Here is a 15,019-nt window from a genome sequence, read left to right as displayed (position 1 = left end):
GCTCAGATTAGTGAGTGGGTGGCCAGGGGTGGGGTGTGGGGGGATAGTCTTTCCTGACATTATGAGTGGTCCAAGGGAAGAAGCTGTTTGCCAGTGTTGAGGTTTGGGACCTGATTGACCTTAGGCGCCATCCAGAGGGCAGCAGGTCAAACAGCTGTTGCGTGGGATGCACGGGGTCACCTGTGATGACCCTGGTTTTCCTGAAACAGCAGCTTCTGGGAGGTGCAGCCAATGACTCTTTTGGGTAGCAGCAGCTTCTGGTCCAGGTTATTCTTCCTCAAGGCACAGAGGAAGTGCAAACGCTGCAGGGCTTTCTTTACCTGGTGTTCTGGGTTCAGATGAGGTTGGTGGAGATGTGAGTACCCAAAAAACTGAAGGTGGAACTTCCACCTGTTTGGTTCTTTGCCTTATCTAACTGAATTTAGACCTTTTGGTGTGTTTATTACCATCTCAATAAACACGCCAAAGATCTAAATTCAGTGAATTTCTGGATTTGTTTGCCTAGTTACCTCTGTGGTTAAATAAATCATTATATTGCATTAGCTCTGCCATCTTTCCCCCATGTACCGTCAAGGCTGCTAGCAGCTAGTAGCATGTTAGCAGCCCTATAAATAGCATCTGTGCAGAGTAAACACAGAAAGCTTCCTTCTGGTTAGTTGTATGATTTGTTTGTGTCTGTTTAATACTAGAAGGCTGTTGCTTATCTTAAATCACAGCATGTGCATCTATCAGGATTGTTTTTGCTACTTGATGCCCCCCATACTAAGACAGTGACTTCAGCAAATTCCACTTACAATATCTGAATCGAAGAGTGCAGTCCTAGGATCAGCTGTGATACTGTGCAGAACCCTCTAGCTCTGTATGCCTATGCAGGGCTTGTGTGGGATGTAAATAGTAGAGATGGACCGATCCGATATTACGTATCGGTATCGGTCCGATACTGACCTAAATGACTGGATCGGATATCGGAGAAAAATAAAAAATGTAATCCGATCCATTAAATATCACGAAAGCACCTCACAAAACTTGCAACACGCCGTAACTCACCTCAGAACGTTAGCATGTCGGAGCAGTATGCATCACGTGATAGAGCGGCTGTGGCATGCGGGACCTGTGGTCTGGATAGCATGTGGAGCTTCGCTAGCAACCCGGCATTTCATCTCCGACAAAGTTATCCCCGAGAGAAGTAAAGCAAGTGTGTAAGTCCATCTCTGAATGTTTGTAAAGCATTCCTGCGTTAAGCTTAACGAGCGACTGCCTCTCGCTCTCCGGCTGCTACTTCAATCATGAAACTGCTTAATGATCAGCTGATCGGCTTTTCTGTCGTGAGTCCGTCTTTGTTTTTGGCCCACTTTGCACCAGAAAGAGGAAACCAGCGGCTGAACAACAGCAGCACGTTTAAGTTTGATCAGCTGTTGTTAGAATTTATTTAATATTACTTTCTACACCAGGATCTTTTTCTACGTAGCTGACGCTGGTAACTGTGCAGGGGCGGATCTAGCAAAGTTTAGCCAGGGGGCCCGATAGGGCATTAACTGGGAAAAGGGGGCACAAAGACATACTTTTCTTTCTTATTCTCATTTAAAATGTCTAGCTTTTAATAAATAATTATCTGACACACAAAGTTTTAATTTGATGTAAAATGAATAGAAGTCAATTACTGTATATAGTGACTATTAAGTCTAATATATATACCCTAGTAAGCTATAGTACTTTTTCCTTTGGGAAGGTACCATCTGTGCAGTCTGCAATTTTGTTGAAGAAAGATGTTGAATCTATTTAATATTTCTTGAAAAATAATTGATTTCTGTGCATTTTTTTTCACACTGCATCAAATTAAGGTTGATTACGTCGATTAAGCATCATGAGGTGGCGCGTGAGGGGTGGTTCCCTATTTTTTATTTATTTATTTTTGTTGTTGCTGGGAGTTGGAACCCTATTAGTTAGGTTGCTTAATATTTACGCTAAGTACTCTTTAAAATACCAGAATTAGTATTTTAGTATTTAGTATTTATTTATTTATTGTCATTGTCAAGAACAATGAAATTGCGTTTGGGGCTTCCATACAACCCAAAAAAAAGAAGAAAATAATAAATACCCCTTAAAACCCAAGTGTACATATTTAACCCAGTGTGACTCCAATGCAATAAGACAATCCTTAGCAATAATGTTCGTAGAAATTCAGACAAAGACCTGAGAAACATGACAAAATACAACAATGCAACCCATTCAATATTATTGTACTGTGAGATATGATATCAGATATGATAGTTATCTATTTAAGAAAGAGGGGGGGGGGGGGGGCAGGAGGGGGAAGAGAATAAAGATATGATGCACCAATGCAGACCAGTTCATTGCTATTAAGAAGTTGGATATGGTTATTGTCCGTGAGAGGGGGGCAGAGAGTTCAGGAGCCTCACAGCCTGTGGATACAGGCTGTTGGCCAGTCTGGATGTTCTGGCCTGTATAGACCTGTACCTTCTCCCTGAGGGCAGCAGATGGAAAAGGTGGCGCGCAGGGTGATGTTGGTCCCGCAGGATACTGTGCACCCTCCTCAGACAGCGAGTGGGGAAGATATTACTGATCTCTGGCAGACTTGTTCCAATAATTCTGCCAGCTTCTTTCACCACCGCTGGAGTGCTTGCTGATCAGCCTTGGTGCAGCTGGGGAACCACACTAGAAATAGGGAGGATGGTGTAGGTCTAAGTTTATTAGATTGATCAGTATTGCTGAACTATGAAATATTTTTTTTGTATACAGGTATAACAGAATAGCTTTAGTGTAGTTGTTGTTTTAAACTTGAGTATGAACTTGCAGACTTGCAAAATGCAGCAAGATATTTTAAAAAACAGTTTTGTTGATTAAAAAACACTATATCGGATTCATATCGGTATCGGCAGATATCCAAATTTATGATATCGGTATCGGTATCGGACATAAAAAAGTGGTATCGTGCCATCTCTAGTAAATAGAAACAAAATGCCAACCAACCATCAGCTTCACTTTCCTATAATCTGCCAGCACTGTCACAACTGTTTTGCCACTGATGCTTCACAATTAATCATCAATAAATCAAGAATGTAAATAAAACAGAAGAAGGGATGATTCAGTTTCTAGCTTATGTATGACCTTACATTTCATTTGCGCGATTTTTTAATTTCAGAAAGGCTTTGCAGACACGCCAAAAATACTCGTGCATCCAAATGCTGTTAATATTTACAACGTTACATTTATTAATGTTGTTATTTTTGTTTGCCAGTGGCTTGCGTGAGGATGCAGGCAAAGGGGCGGGACTGAGCGCACAGCCGGGGGTAGGTGCGGTAGTGCGGCGTACGATGCGTACAGAAAGACAACACTTACAGCACAGGACACACAGGAGATAACCGACATACACACAACATGCTGCGTCCACGAGCTGTAACAAGCCGCTGGATGTGAAGAAAATAAAGGACCGGCTGACGATAACGCCTCCAGATTGAGTACGCTCTAGCAGGCTGCGTTTCTGCCGCAGAAATCATTCCACTAAAGCTCTTGTCGATGCGCTTTAGCTCTGCATGAGTCCCTTCGTTTGGTTTGCAGGTTCAGAACAAAACCGGGCGGTGCTGACTGTGTGTGGTATATACAGTTTGTGAGTGCACCTTATCCGCGTCTCCGCACAGTCCTTGGCACCTCCTTCAGGATGGCGTTAACGATCTGCACGAGATTCACTGACGAATATCAGCTGTTCGAGGAGCTGGGGAAGTAAGGAAACGCGTTCTTCTTCCTTTTTGTTTCAATCATCTGGCATCATCCCTTTTGAAATGTCAGCTTGTTATGTAATAGGCCGCCTTGGTTTAGGGACGCGGATTTCAGGCTGAGTGTGTTTTTGTGAGTGTGCTTGTGCGCGCTGCTGATAAGTGCGGCGATGAAGCCTGATGCAGAGGGGTAAAACACTCTGATGTATATCATGCAGGCCTGTGCGATGGGATCCTATTTGTTTTAATCCAACATCTGAAGCCCTGCTTACGTTTTGTGCTTACGAAAGAAGACGCGTATGGAGCGTGTCGTCATCTGCCTCTATCCTGTGCAGTCTTTGATGCCTCGACCTTAGAGGTTCCACAGCAGGGCGAGGACCTTTTTTTTTCTTTGAAAAGCGAAACCAGGGAAAGATGCATTACTGTGGGTGAAAGCCTGAGATTTGCTAAAACACCCCTCCCTTTCTGCCTCGACCCCCCCATTCCAAAGCCCTCCTCCTCCTCCTCCTCCTCTTCCCTCGTGACAGAAATACACACTCAGTAATGCGACAGCAGACCATGTAGGCGAGATGGAGATGACACACTCCACAGCCAAGCAACCGAACCGTGATCACTCTTAGACCCAGGCAGGGAATTCCTCACCATTGAGAGAGAGCGAGAGGTGTGAAAGAAAGATCCACGTACCTGCATACCTGTGCACACATATGTATATGTTTTTAAGGTGGCTGGCTTGGTTTATATGAAAATATATGTGTGTGTATGTTTGTGGTCATGCAGCTGACTGACCTGCAGTCTGGTCGGCACCCAGTAGTCAGTGTACACAGTTCAAGATGTCTGAAACCAGCGTTGAATTTTACTGACAGCAAAAACTGTATAAGAATGTCCTCCCAGTAGCTCTCACCGAGTATTTTTACTGGAAGAGTTGATCACTGAAAGGAAACCTGGATTTCAAGTCTCCACCGAAGCCACAGCTCCCTTCAATTATGATCCTCTGCAGTATTCATCTTACACCATCTGGCATTAATAATGCACCCGTATTGCTTTCATATTACCATTTAACTCACTGATACTTTAAGCACAGTTTCACCCACACAGGCATTAGACATCTCTCTACTGTCTGTTTACAATACAATGATAGCGTTCCATTAGACAAGTTAGTAAAGGGAATATGGCAAAAAAACCCCACAACAACTCAGATTTGGCTGTTAAAGGACCACACGTGCCTGTCACAGTTTATCTATTGGACTGCATAAAAAAAAAAAGTATGTATATCCCCTTCCTGTTCAAGCATCTTTTGCTGTGTAAGCCATCACAGAAAGGATTTAAGTTTGCTTTAATGTCTGTTAGTTTTAAGCTGCATATAAAGTATAACAGTCTGTTATTTTACACCCATGAATTGGATTTACATCGATTTTCAGGTAAAGAAAAAAAAAATTTAATATAAAAAATGGTGACGTCATTTGCAAAAAAGTGCGTTGTGATTGGGATGATTGGAATGATACATATAAACATTTCAGTTCAATAACAAAAATACATTTTAAATCAAAAGCACTGTCCTGTCATTGATGGTAGAAGTCTTATATCTGTTTACTATCTTCTGTGAACTTCAGTGACATAGAAACTCCTATCTGAGCATTTCTTCACCAAGACAATTTTCATCTTTGTTAAGCATTTTTACATAGTTACACAATAAGATGGTCCATACCAGAGACCAACAGTATATTACATTTATATTTGGAACTATATATTTTGAAGAACCCAAAATATCATGGGAAAGTGTTCAGTGTTTAACCCAGAACCGCATTTCTGCTATTGCCTTTTATTTTCTCTGAATTTAGTAACTGCAGGCAGTTTCACTCTGCAGCTACTGTATATTTTGTCCCGCAGGACTGTATAGATGCACTTGACATATGCGTGCAATAGTGCCACGTGACTTAACCATACTGGACAGTCAACTAAAATTCTTATGTAACATGTCATGCTATGATCATTTCCTTCAACAAATCCCTATAAATTAGAGGTAAGCTTTAGTGGCAGGCTGCGCTCTCAAGAGGATGTTAGATAACATGTTTATGGTACACATCACTATATATTCAACAGCCAGTCATTAAACACACCAAAGACAAGAGTCAGCTCTTTCTTGTAAAACTGATTTCATCAAATCACATGATGTACAATTAGCACTAAATTAAGTGAAAGGCCAGAGTTCTTTTGAGATAATGGCTATTCTCAGCATCATCTTGGCAATACTTACTTACTTCTTACTGACTCTTACTGACGTCTCTGATGTTATATGGAATTAGACAGGAGGTTTGGTACGAAGGAGAACATTTTATTGTTAAGAAAAAGCATAGATAGACAGAGAAAAAGCTTGAGTAGCAAAGCCGCAGGCATGGCTGCAGTGCTGAGCAGATCTGAGGCAGGTGGACCACTCCTTGGCTGCATTTACAGATGAGAGATGCAGCACTCTGCTCCTCTCCTTCAAATATAGCTGACCTAGTTTTTTGATCTTCATACATGTGCCTGAAACTCCAGAGCAGCACGTGACTGAAACAAAAGAAGGCTAGTTGGCATGTCTGCAGGTGCTAACGGGTGTGACGGTTTAGGGAACGTGTACTGCAGGTGTGGTGTGTGAGAGTGAGTTACTGCTGCACCTAGACTTAGTACTACTAACTAATTTACATTGAAATTTCACTATTGTTTAATTAACTTAACTATAACGTCAGCTGGATTTTTAATAAAGCAAGATTATTTTAGTCAGATATATTTGCAGCCTTTTTCAGGGTATCTGGCTGACATTCATAGGCTCACTCAAGCTAGTCTTTTAAAATTAAGCTCAATTTTTCTGAACTTGTTTTGTTGTATGTTGACTGGTATGGATTATATCTCTTATTTTTACCTGTTGAGAATAAAAACCCTAAGTATTTTTGTGTGCATGTCCATTTTAGGGGCGCCTTCTCTGTGGTCAGGAGGTGCGTAAAGATCTCATCTGGTCAGGAGTATGCTGCCAAAATCATCAACACTAAGAAGCTATCTGCCAGAGGTAGGAACCACAAACATTTTCAAGCACATACAACAACACAAGCTGAAACATTCCCTGAGTGTTACTGACCTATGAGCTGAGCATTGCTCACTCTGAAACAGGCTTTAGGACACATGTTTGTGTGCATCTGATTAAACTCAGTGAGTGACTTGACAGACAGTCACACAGAAGGGAAGAGACTCATCTGCATTTTGGATAGTTATGTTTTCTATGTTTGTAGAAAAAAACAACTGAATACGTGTCAAGTGATGTGTCATGCTGTAATTGTTCTGTTGCACTTTTTGTGATGTACAGTTCTCCCTCCTTTTATGGCTTTCATATTTGTCCTCTAGTTTCTATGCAAATGTTTGTCCCATACAACCTTGTGTGTACGTATGTGCGTCCGTGTGAGTGTGTTCCTTATTGATTCAGGGCTCTGGCTGGTCTTGTTGTCCCAGGGGCAGATCTCTTGTGAAGCCGACCCAGTTCTTTCATATCCATCACTGTAATTGTAGCTGCTGGCCTGGTTGCCTCAGGCTTGGGATGCAAACATACACGCTCACAAACGTATGCATGCGCAGCCACATATGTGACCCAGGAGCCATTAAGAGTCTATCTGTGATTACTATCCAGTGATGTGTTGTGCTTTTACAGTTCCATTTCTTCAGCCAATAGATTTTGTTGCAGTGTGCTTGTTTGTGATAATCAGTGACTGCTGTCTACTACAGAAAATGTCAGATTTATGTATATGTGAACCATTCTTTCCAAACTACAATTTAGTTTGCAATAATTTACTTGAAATTAAACTGACTGGAGTGCACATGTTATATTTGTGTATATTTTGACTGTGATGAATCAAATGTGTGGTCTGTTGCTTAGGACCACCCCTAAGTAAATCAGAAGAGGCACTAAGTTTTGATTGGTTGTTGAAGGATAAAAGCAACTCACTGGAAGTAAACTGCTTGTTGGACACACTTTGGAGCTGACAGCTAGTTACTTTCAGACTTTCCAGATACGGTTGCCTAGGTGCCCCAATGATGTATTTACTGTCATGTGATATGCCAATCAGTGATATCCTGCACTCTCATTGGGGGCTGCCTCAAATTTAAGATAGATGTATCTTGGTGTCTACCCATAACACATATAAACCTGTGTAAACAGTTTTCTGATTTAACCTCTGTAAACACTTTTGTAAATCTTGGTCATACTGTGTTTCAAAATGCAGGATTATCTGTAGTATGGTCACTGGCAGATGACTTATGTAGTAAGTCCCGCTCTTGCTTGTTACATCTAGTTTTCTTAAGCTAAGATGGTGACAGTGAAAACACTCATCTCAAGATTTCAAAACGGGACTAAAGAAACCAGTGGACCAGTGACACCATGGTAACTTTCATTCTGTCTGTGTCACCATATCCATATCACTTACTAAGCAAGCAAGGGAAGTAGCAGTTGTCTAATGAAATCTTAAAAAGGACATGTTTATATATTTATTTTGAGTTCTTTTTTATTTTCATGCCCATTTGCATCTGTCCTCTCTATTACTGCCATCTTGTGGCCACAGTTTGCTATTGTCTCTGGAAGCAGGATTAAGCCCACTTCACTACAATGCTACTAAAATCTGTACAGGGCCAGTGTTTTGAAGACATGGTCTTGTTCTGTTAACAATAGCCTGAGATCGTCAGTTAAGGGCCCAGCAGCTTTTTCTGGTTGCTTGCGCCTACAGAATCAGAACAAGTACAAGTTTTCCTTACATAACCACCTTTGCAAACATGCAAGGTGTAAGGAGTTATAGTGTAGTGTGAAAAAAGTTTTTCATAACTTCTTTTGCAGAAAGCCTTGATAATGGACAGAGGACATCAGCTGTTGCCATCTCTGGTTTAATAAAACAAGTTTAACAAATTAAGAACCCAGCAGCTCTTTCAGAATAACATGTATGTGAACTCACAGGGTTGACAGAATAAACTTTAATCAGCTGTTTTGCATTTTTAATTAATATTTTGAATCCCTCAGTAGATATTGACGGTTTACCATGTCAGACAGTGCAGACAGCTGTCATTTAAAAAATAAATATATATTTGATATACTGTGTTCCTGAGCTCATTAAAAAACGTTTATTTGAAGATTTGTGGTCCTTATTCACAACCACACTACAAAAATGTGATTTTATATACTATGAATCATTACATTAGATTAAATAGAGAATGAAGTATTGAAAATGAGCTGAGACTTAACCATCTGCAAAAATAATATTGTTCCATAAAACGCGATGGGGAACAATTTCTGGGGAATATGCGCTTTTTCTTTTGGTTGTTTGTTGATTGTATGACAATAATTGTGTTTTATGTCTCGTGAGGTGTTTAGTGTTTGCTACTACCTTTTACTAAAGGAATAGTTCTATAACATTTGCCCGCAAGTCAAACCACTTGTCATCGTTAGCTAATAGTAAATACTTTGATGATGACTACAGAAGTTATATTTTACACTTCTTCGACCAGGAAGGCGTACGGAAAGGTGCAGGATGTTGTTGGTTTACATAAAGGCAGGTAGCAGACAGGCAACACAAAACAGTATTGACACATAATTTTTAATGACAGTTTTGCTGCCATATCATGCTGTCAATATATAACATTTAAAATTGGTGCCTACTGTTATTAGATAGTAATTTCAAAGGAAATCCAAGAATTGTATCATTTCCAGATGACATGCAAACACTACAGACAATCACTTCTCTTCACATTCAGTGACTTAAAACCATACCAGTTTGTATCTCATACATGATGTAAGACTGTCATATTGTAATATCACTGCTAGAGCAACCCCATGCATTTGCATTCCCTAGTGCGCACAAGAATGAGACAACCCCGGGCATGTCTGAGAGCAAGATGCCCTCTGATGATGCTATACTACCTAAAAACCGACCAACCAAAAAAAAAGTAAAAGAAAAAAACACTAGCACCTGGTGTTGTGTAACTCAACTGTAAGCAAATGACTCAACCAACCTGATTTTCTTGAAATATCATAATAACAAGTTGATCTACATATTGCCATTTGAAACATGCCAAAACTAGCCACATAGGTGCTCACTCAGATAGAATATGCTCAATATTAGATAGACAGTCTCCTGGATTGTTGTTGCTACATTTTTCATTATGCATTTACTGGTGCTGTTCATTTCCATAAAATGTACAGTGGGGCAAAAAAGTATTTAGTCAGCCACCGATTGTGCAAGTTCCCCCACTTAAAATGATGACAGAGGTCAGTAATTTGCACCAGAGGTACACTTCAACTGTGAGAGACAGAATGTGAAAAAAAAATCCATGAATTCACATGGTAGGATTTGTAAAGAATTTATTCGTAAATTAGGGTGGAAAATAAGTATTTGGTCACCTCAAACAAGGAAAATCTCTGGCTCTCACAGACCTGTAACGTCTTCTGTAAGAAGCTTTTCTGTCCCCCACTCGTTACCTGTATGAATGGCACCTGTTTGAACTCATCATCTGTATAAAAGACACCTGTCCACAGCCTCAAACCGTCAGACTCCAAACTCCGCCATGGCCAAGACCAAAGAGCTTTCGAAGGACACCAGGAAAAGTATTGTAGACCTGCACCAGACTGGGAAGAGTGAATCTACAATAGACAAGCAGCTTGGTGTGAAAAAATCAACTGTGGGAGCAATCATCAGAAAATGGAAGACATACAAGACCACTGATAATCTCCCTCGATCTGGGGCTCCACGCAAGATCTCATCCCGTGGGGTCAAAATGATCATGAGAACGGTGAGCAAAGATCCCAGAACCACACGGGGGGACCTGGTGAATGACCTGCAGAGAGCTGGGACCAAAGTAACAAAGGTCACCATCAGTAACACACTACAACGGCAGGGAATCAAATCCCGCAGTGCCAGACGTGTTCCGCTGCTGAAGCCAGTGCATGTCCAGGCCCGTCTGAAGTTTGCCAGAGAGCACATGGATGATACAGCAGAGGATTGGGAGAATGTCATGTGGTCAGATGAAACCAAAGTAGAACTTTTTGGTATAAACTCAACTCGTCGTGTTTGGAGGAAGAAGAATACTGAGTTGCATCCCAAGAACACCATACCTACTGTGAAGCATGGGGGTGGAAACATCATGCTATGGGGCTGTTTTTCTGCCAAGGGGACAGGACGACTGATCCGTGTTAAGGACAGAATGAATGGGGCCATGTATCGTGAGATTTTGAGCCAAAACCTCCTTCCATCAGTGAGAACTTTGAAGATGAAACGAGGCTGGGTCTTCCAACATGACAATGATCCAAAACACACCGCCCGGGCAACAAAGGAGTGGCTCCGTAAGAAGCATTTGAAAGTCCTGGAGTGGCCTCGCCAGTCTCCAGACCTCAACCCCATAGAAAATCTGTGGCGGGAGTTGAAAGTCCGTGTTGCTCGGCGACAGCCCCAAAACATCACTGCTCTCGAGAAGATCTGCATGGAGGAATGGGCCAAAATACCAGCTACTGTGTGTGCAAACCTGGTAAAGACCTATAGTAAACGTTTGACCTCTGTTATTGCCAACAAAGGTTATGTTACAAAGTATTGAGTTGTATTTTTGTTATTGACCAAATACTTATTTTCCACCCTGATTTACGAATAAATTCTTTACAAATCCTACCATGTGGATTCATGGATTTTTTTTTCACATTCTGTCTCTCACAGTTGAAGTGTACCTCTGGTGCAAATTACTGACCTCTGTCATCATTTTAGGTGGGGGAACTTGCACAATCGGTGGCTGACTAAATACTTTTTTGCCCCACTGTATATTATATGTTACACAGTGCACATTAAATGTTTAGTGTTATACTCAGTTATTTCTCAGTTCTTAAAGTCTTAAATTAAAATGCTCATCGAATTCTTACCCAAAATGTAATATTTAAATGTGTGAGTACTGACTGAATAGTAACTAAGAAGGTTAGTATGTGCTCTATCTGTCAATCCATCTATCTATTGCAGCATATCTCTATCTTCTCCTCCATATCCTAACAGTCTTTTGCACGTTGCTGAGTGTAGTGTTTGTAATAGACACCTTGGGAGACGGATCAGTGTCTTGACACTTGCGTGGACAGATTTTCCAAAAATACTGCAAAGAATTATCTCACCACTTGTGCATGTGGGTCTCGAAGTGCATACGTACTTGCCCTTCCTCTTTCTTATGTGTGTTCATATAGAGGTTTATATACTCTGCATGCTGGCGTGTCAAATATGGACTTACCCTCTTTCCGCGATAAGCCCTAGCCCTTTGCTGCTTCTAGTTAAGTAGGCACACATGTGGTGGGCCTATTGAACCAGCCAGATTCCTAAAATCTGCAGTCCTGATTATGCAGCATTTGATTTAGAGCAGCAGATGAGTTAGTGAATAAGAGTGGAGAAACAGAATGGAAGAAAAGGAAAGGAAGCAGAGGGAGAGAGACAGAAAATCAGAGTGAGATAGAGAAGATGGTCAGTCAGTATTTAAGTGTGTGTTTGTGCATTCTGTATTTCTCATAGCTAAAAGCTTGCCTAGTTGTGTTGGTTTGTACTTTTAATTTTTAAAAGATGTGCTCTTGGGTTGTCGATACTGATATCCAAGTAAATACTTAATATTCAATGCCAGTTTTGATATCACAGAGGAAAAATGACAAAAAAAATTAAACTAAAAGTTGGTTAAAAAATATATAGATTAGCATAATACAAACAAACAAATTTAAGATTCTTTTAGGTAGTGCAAAAAACCCCAAAGTATTGTCATTGCTGATCAAACAGAGTTGGAAAGGTAGACTGCCTTTGTTTCTACTTGGTGCAGACTTTTCTCACCTTCGTTCTGGTACTTTCAGAGAAACATAACAGTTTTTAGACAAAAGAGAATGTGATCCTGTTAAATTACCAGGAGCCTGTATTAAGGCTACATACTGGCAGGATTGATAATCTTTGATGCCTATTTCTCCATGTTAATGTTATTAATTTATTATTAGTCATAGCAATTAGCCGCTGCCTTAATCATAACTTAACAGACAGCTAATGGTGCTATCAATTAACTGCTAATAGTTAAATTGCAAACATTAAATGTTATGATACTCAATTATCATATTCTTGTTTTAAAACAATAAATTATATATTACAAAATAAGTCCATACTTCCCAGTTGATATATTTTGTTATGTATCTATAACCATTTGCACACTGCCTTGGTCACTGACAATGTCTGTCATGTGACACTGTTTGTGAACGACTGTACTAAATAGTAACGTTATACTATTATTGGTTGTGATTACATACTATTTTTTCAGACATACAATCTCACAAAACGTGTTCTTTAAATGTGCACAGCATGGTGATTTCAAAAGAAGTGTTACTGTAGCCAGTACAAAAATGCTATGTTGCAGAGTCTGTCGTCTGCATTGCATTTTGAAAAGTGTAACCACCCCTGAGATTACTTTTGTCTCCTTGCTGACACCACCATCATTGTACTTGAAAATGTTGTAGGAGTGACATCACACTGTCTCGCTGTCTTTCTTCCTCTAACTCAGATGTTTTGAAATTTGAAACCAATTGATTTAGTGAGAATTGGTACTCATTAATACCAATGCAATTGGTTGGTATCTTTAAAAAATACAGAATTTGGCACTCAAGCTAATCAGGGGTTGTGTGCTTTCAGCTTTGTTGATATAGAAATTTTAGAAAATTTTTAAGTATTGATTGATACCCCAGTATGCTCATTGCATTGTTTTGAGCATGGCATGGTGATAAGGAGATGGGCTGTGAATCTGGAAATCATTTCCAGCAAATTAGAGATGGTGGTTTATCTTCTTCTATCTTCTTTCACCTGGCACATGTTTGACGAAAGTCTGTACTATATGTGAGGAGATGACAATAAAGAGACAGCTGAGCCATTTGACAAAAATAATCATAATAATAAAAAAAAGAAATTAATCAATAGGTCTGTAGGACTAAAAACAGAGAGAAAGGGGAGAGGACTGTGGTTAAGATACACAGATATGCACGCAGGAGAGAAGGAAAGGAAGGAGGGATCAGTCAGAAGAAGGGGATCACATGACTCACTGGGTACTCAAAGGCTAAAAATATATTGCTTGTGCTCTCACACCCTGACATACACTCAGTATTGAAAATATTCTTTTTTTCTGTTTTTTGTGAGTGTTTAGCTGTTTGGCAAATTAACAAAGCACTGGACAGCAAATGTGTGTTTGTAGATCCCACTTTAAGTCTTAGTTTTAAAAATATTTTTTCCTGTATAATAATGCATCAAGTTATCAAATTAATTTGATGCATTATGCCAAATTTCTTACAGAGCCGTCTGCCACATACTGTATCATGGACCTTATTATTCAAATGTGTCCTACCACTATGAATAGACATTAGACTGATGGCAGTCATCAGCACAGAGTCTGCTCTAGATTTGCAGATGTGAAACGTGAACCAACTTTGTCCATTAAATTCAATGTATGCATTCAGTGAAAGTGAAAAATAAGTGATGCAGCTCTCACTCTTTTAAAATCACAAAATTTTGACTTAAGGTTAAAAAAATGTTCAGTACAATGTGTGCAACAAAGCAAGGGTATTCTTAGTTACAGATTAGATTACATTTGAATGCATCGCCTACCTCCCTCCTTTTCTCTGTGCTTTTATATGTTAATTTTTTTTCTTACTTTCTCAGAGTCTTAGAATATTTAGTCTGAACTCCTGCTGCAGGTAAACTGTGTATGGTTCATATTGTTACTGTCCTACTTCCTACAAAGAGCTGTTGTGTGACACTGAACATATTTATGACCATTTAGTCATCGGCCATGTACCAAATGATTTCAACATTGACAAATTGAATATTGATTAGATTGTCACAGACATAAATATATTTAAACAATCTTAGAAGACAAAATTCATAATAAAATATGTAAAAGTGTGCATTGTAGTTCAAAATGATGTCACTTCATAGATGGATTAGCACAGCTGCAAAGTTGCAAATGCATTTTCTACTTTTGGCATAGAAAACTGTACATTTGTCATGAGTGTATTGACACTGCCTCATTGCATAGACAGTTGAGCAGAAGCATCTACTACATCACTTAACCAGCAGTTTCCTTTGAAGTGGCAATTTTAGCCACACTAAATGCTAGCCATGACTGCGTCTGAACTATAGGTCCTGCATTGTTATTGTCTTCAGTAGGCCTCATCAGCAGTGTTGTGTTAAGCCATGCTTAACTTGCAGGTGCTTTTTCAGTTTGAAGTGGAGCACTTCACA

The 15,019-nt window shown here is 39.9% G+C and overlaps 1 protein-coding gene across 18 annotated transcripts in view; it reads left to right on the top strand.

The window, feature by feature from the left end:
- Window positions 1–233: 233 nt before the first annotated feature.
- camk2d2 (calcium/calmodulin-dependent protein kinase (CaM kinase) II delta 2) overlaps window positions 234–15,019 on the top strand; it is a 51,085-nt gene continuing 36,299 nt past the window's right edge. For 8 of the 18 annotated variants that reach the window (XM_080879273.1, XM_080879270.1, XM_080879263.1 and 5 more), the window contains exons 1-2: window positions 1,072–1,199; window positions 6,683–6,777. In XM_080879273.1, the coding sequence (XP_080735399.1) occupies window positions 1,075–1,199; window positions 6,683–6,777 (220 nt within the window). In that variant the 5' untranslated portion in view covers window positions 1,072–1,074. Of the gene's footprint in view, window positions 356–1,071; window positions 1,200–3,311; window positions 3,742–6,682; window positions 6,778–15,019 lie in introns of those variants that run through there. The other 10 variants (XM_080879262.1, XM_080879261.1, XM_080879272.1 and 7 more) reach the window with 5 other exon arrangements.

The sequence above is a fragment of the Rhamphochromis sp. 'chilingali' genome (assembly GCF_963969265.1).
Source record: "Rhamphochromis sp. 'chilingali' genome assembly, chromosome: 4".
In the NCBI taxonomy this organism is placed as follows: domain Eukaryota; kingdom Metazoa; phylum Chordata; class Actinopteri; order Cichliformes; family Cichlidae; genus Rhamphochromis; species Rhamphochromis sp. 'chilingali'.
Note: the sequence above shows the minus strand (reverse complement) of the source record. Positions and strands in the feature narration are given on the sequence as shown.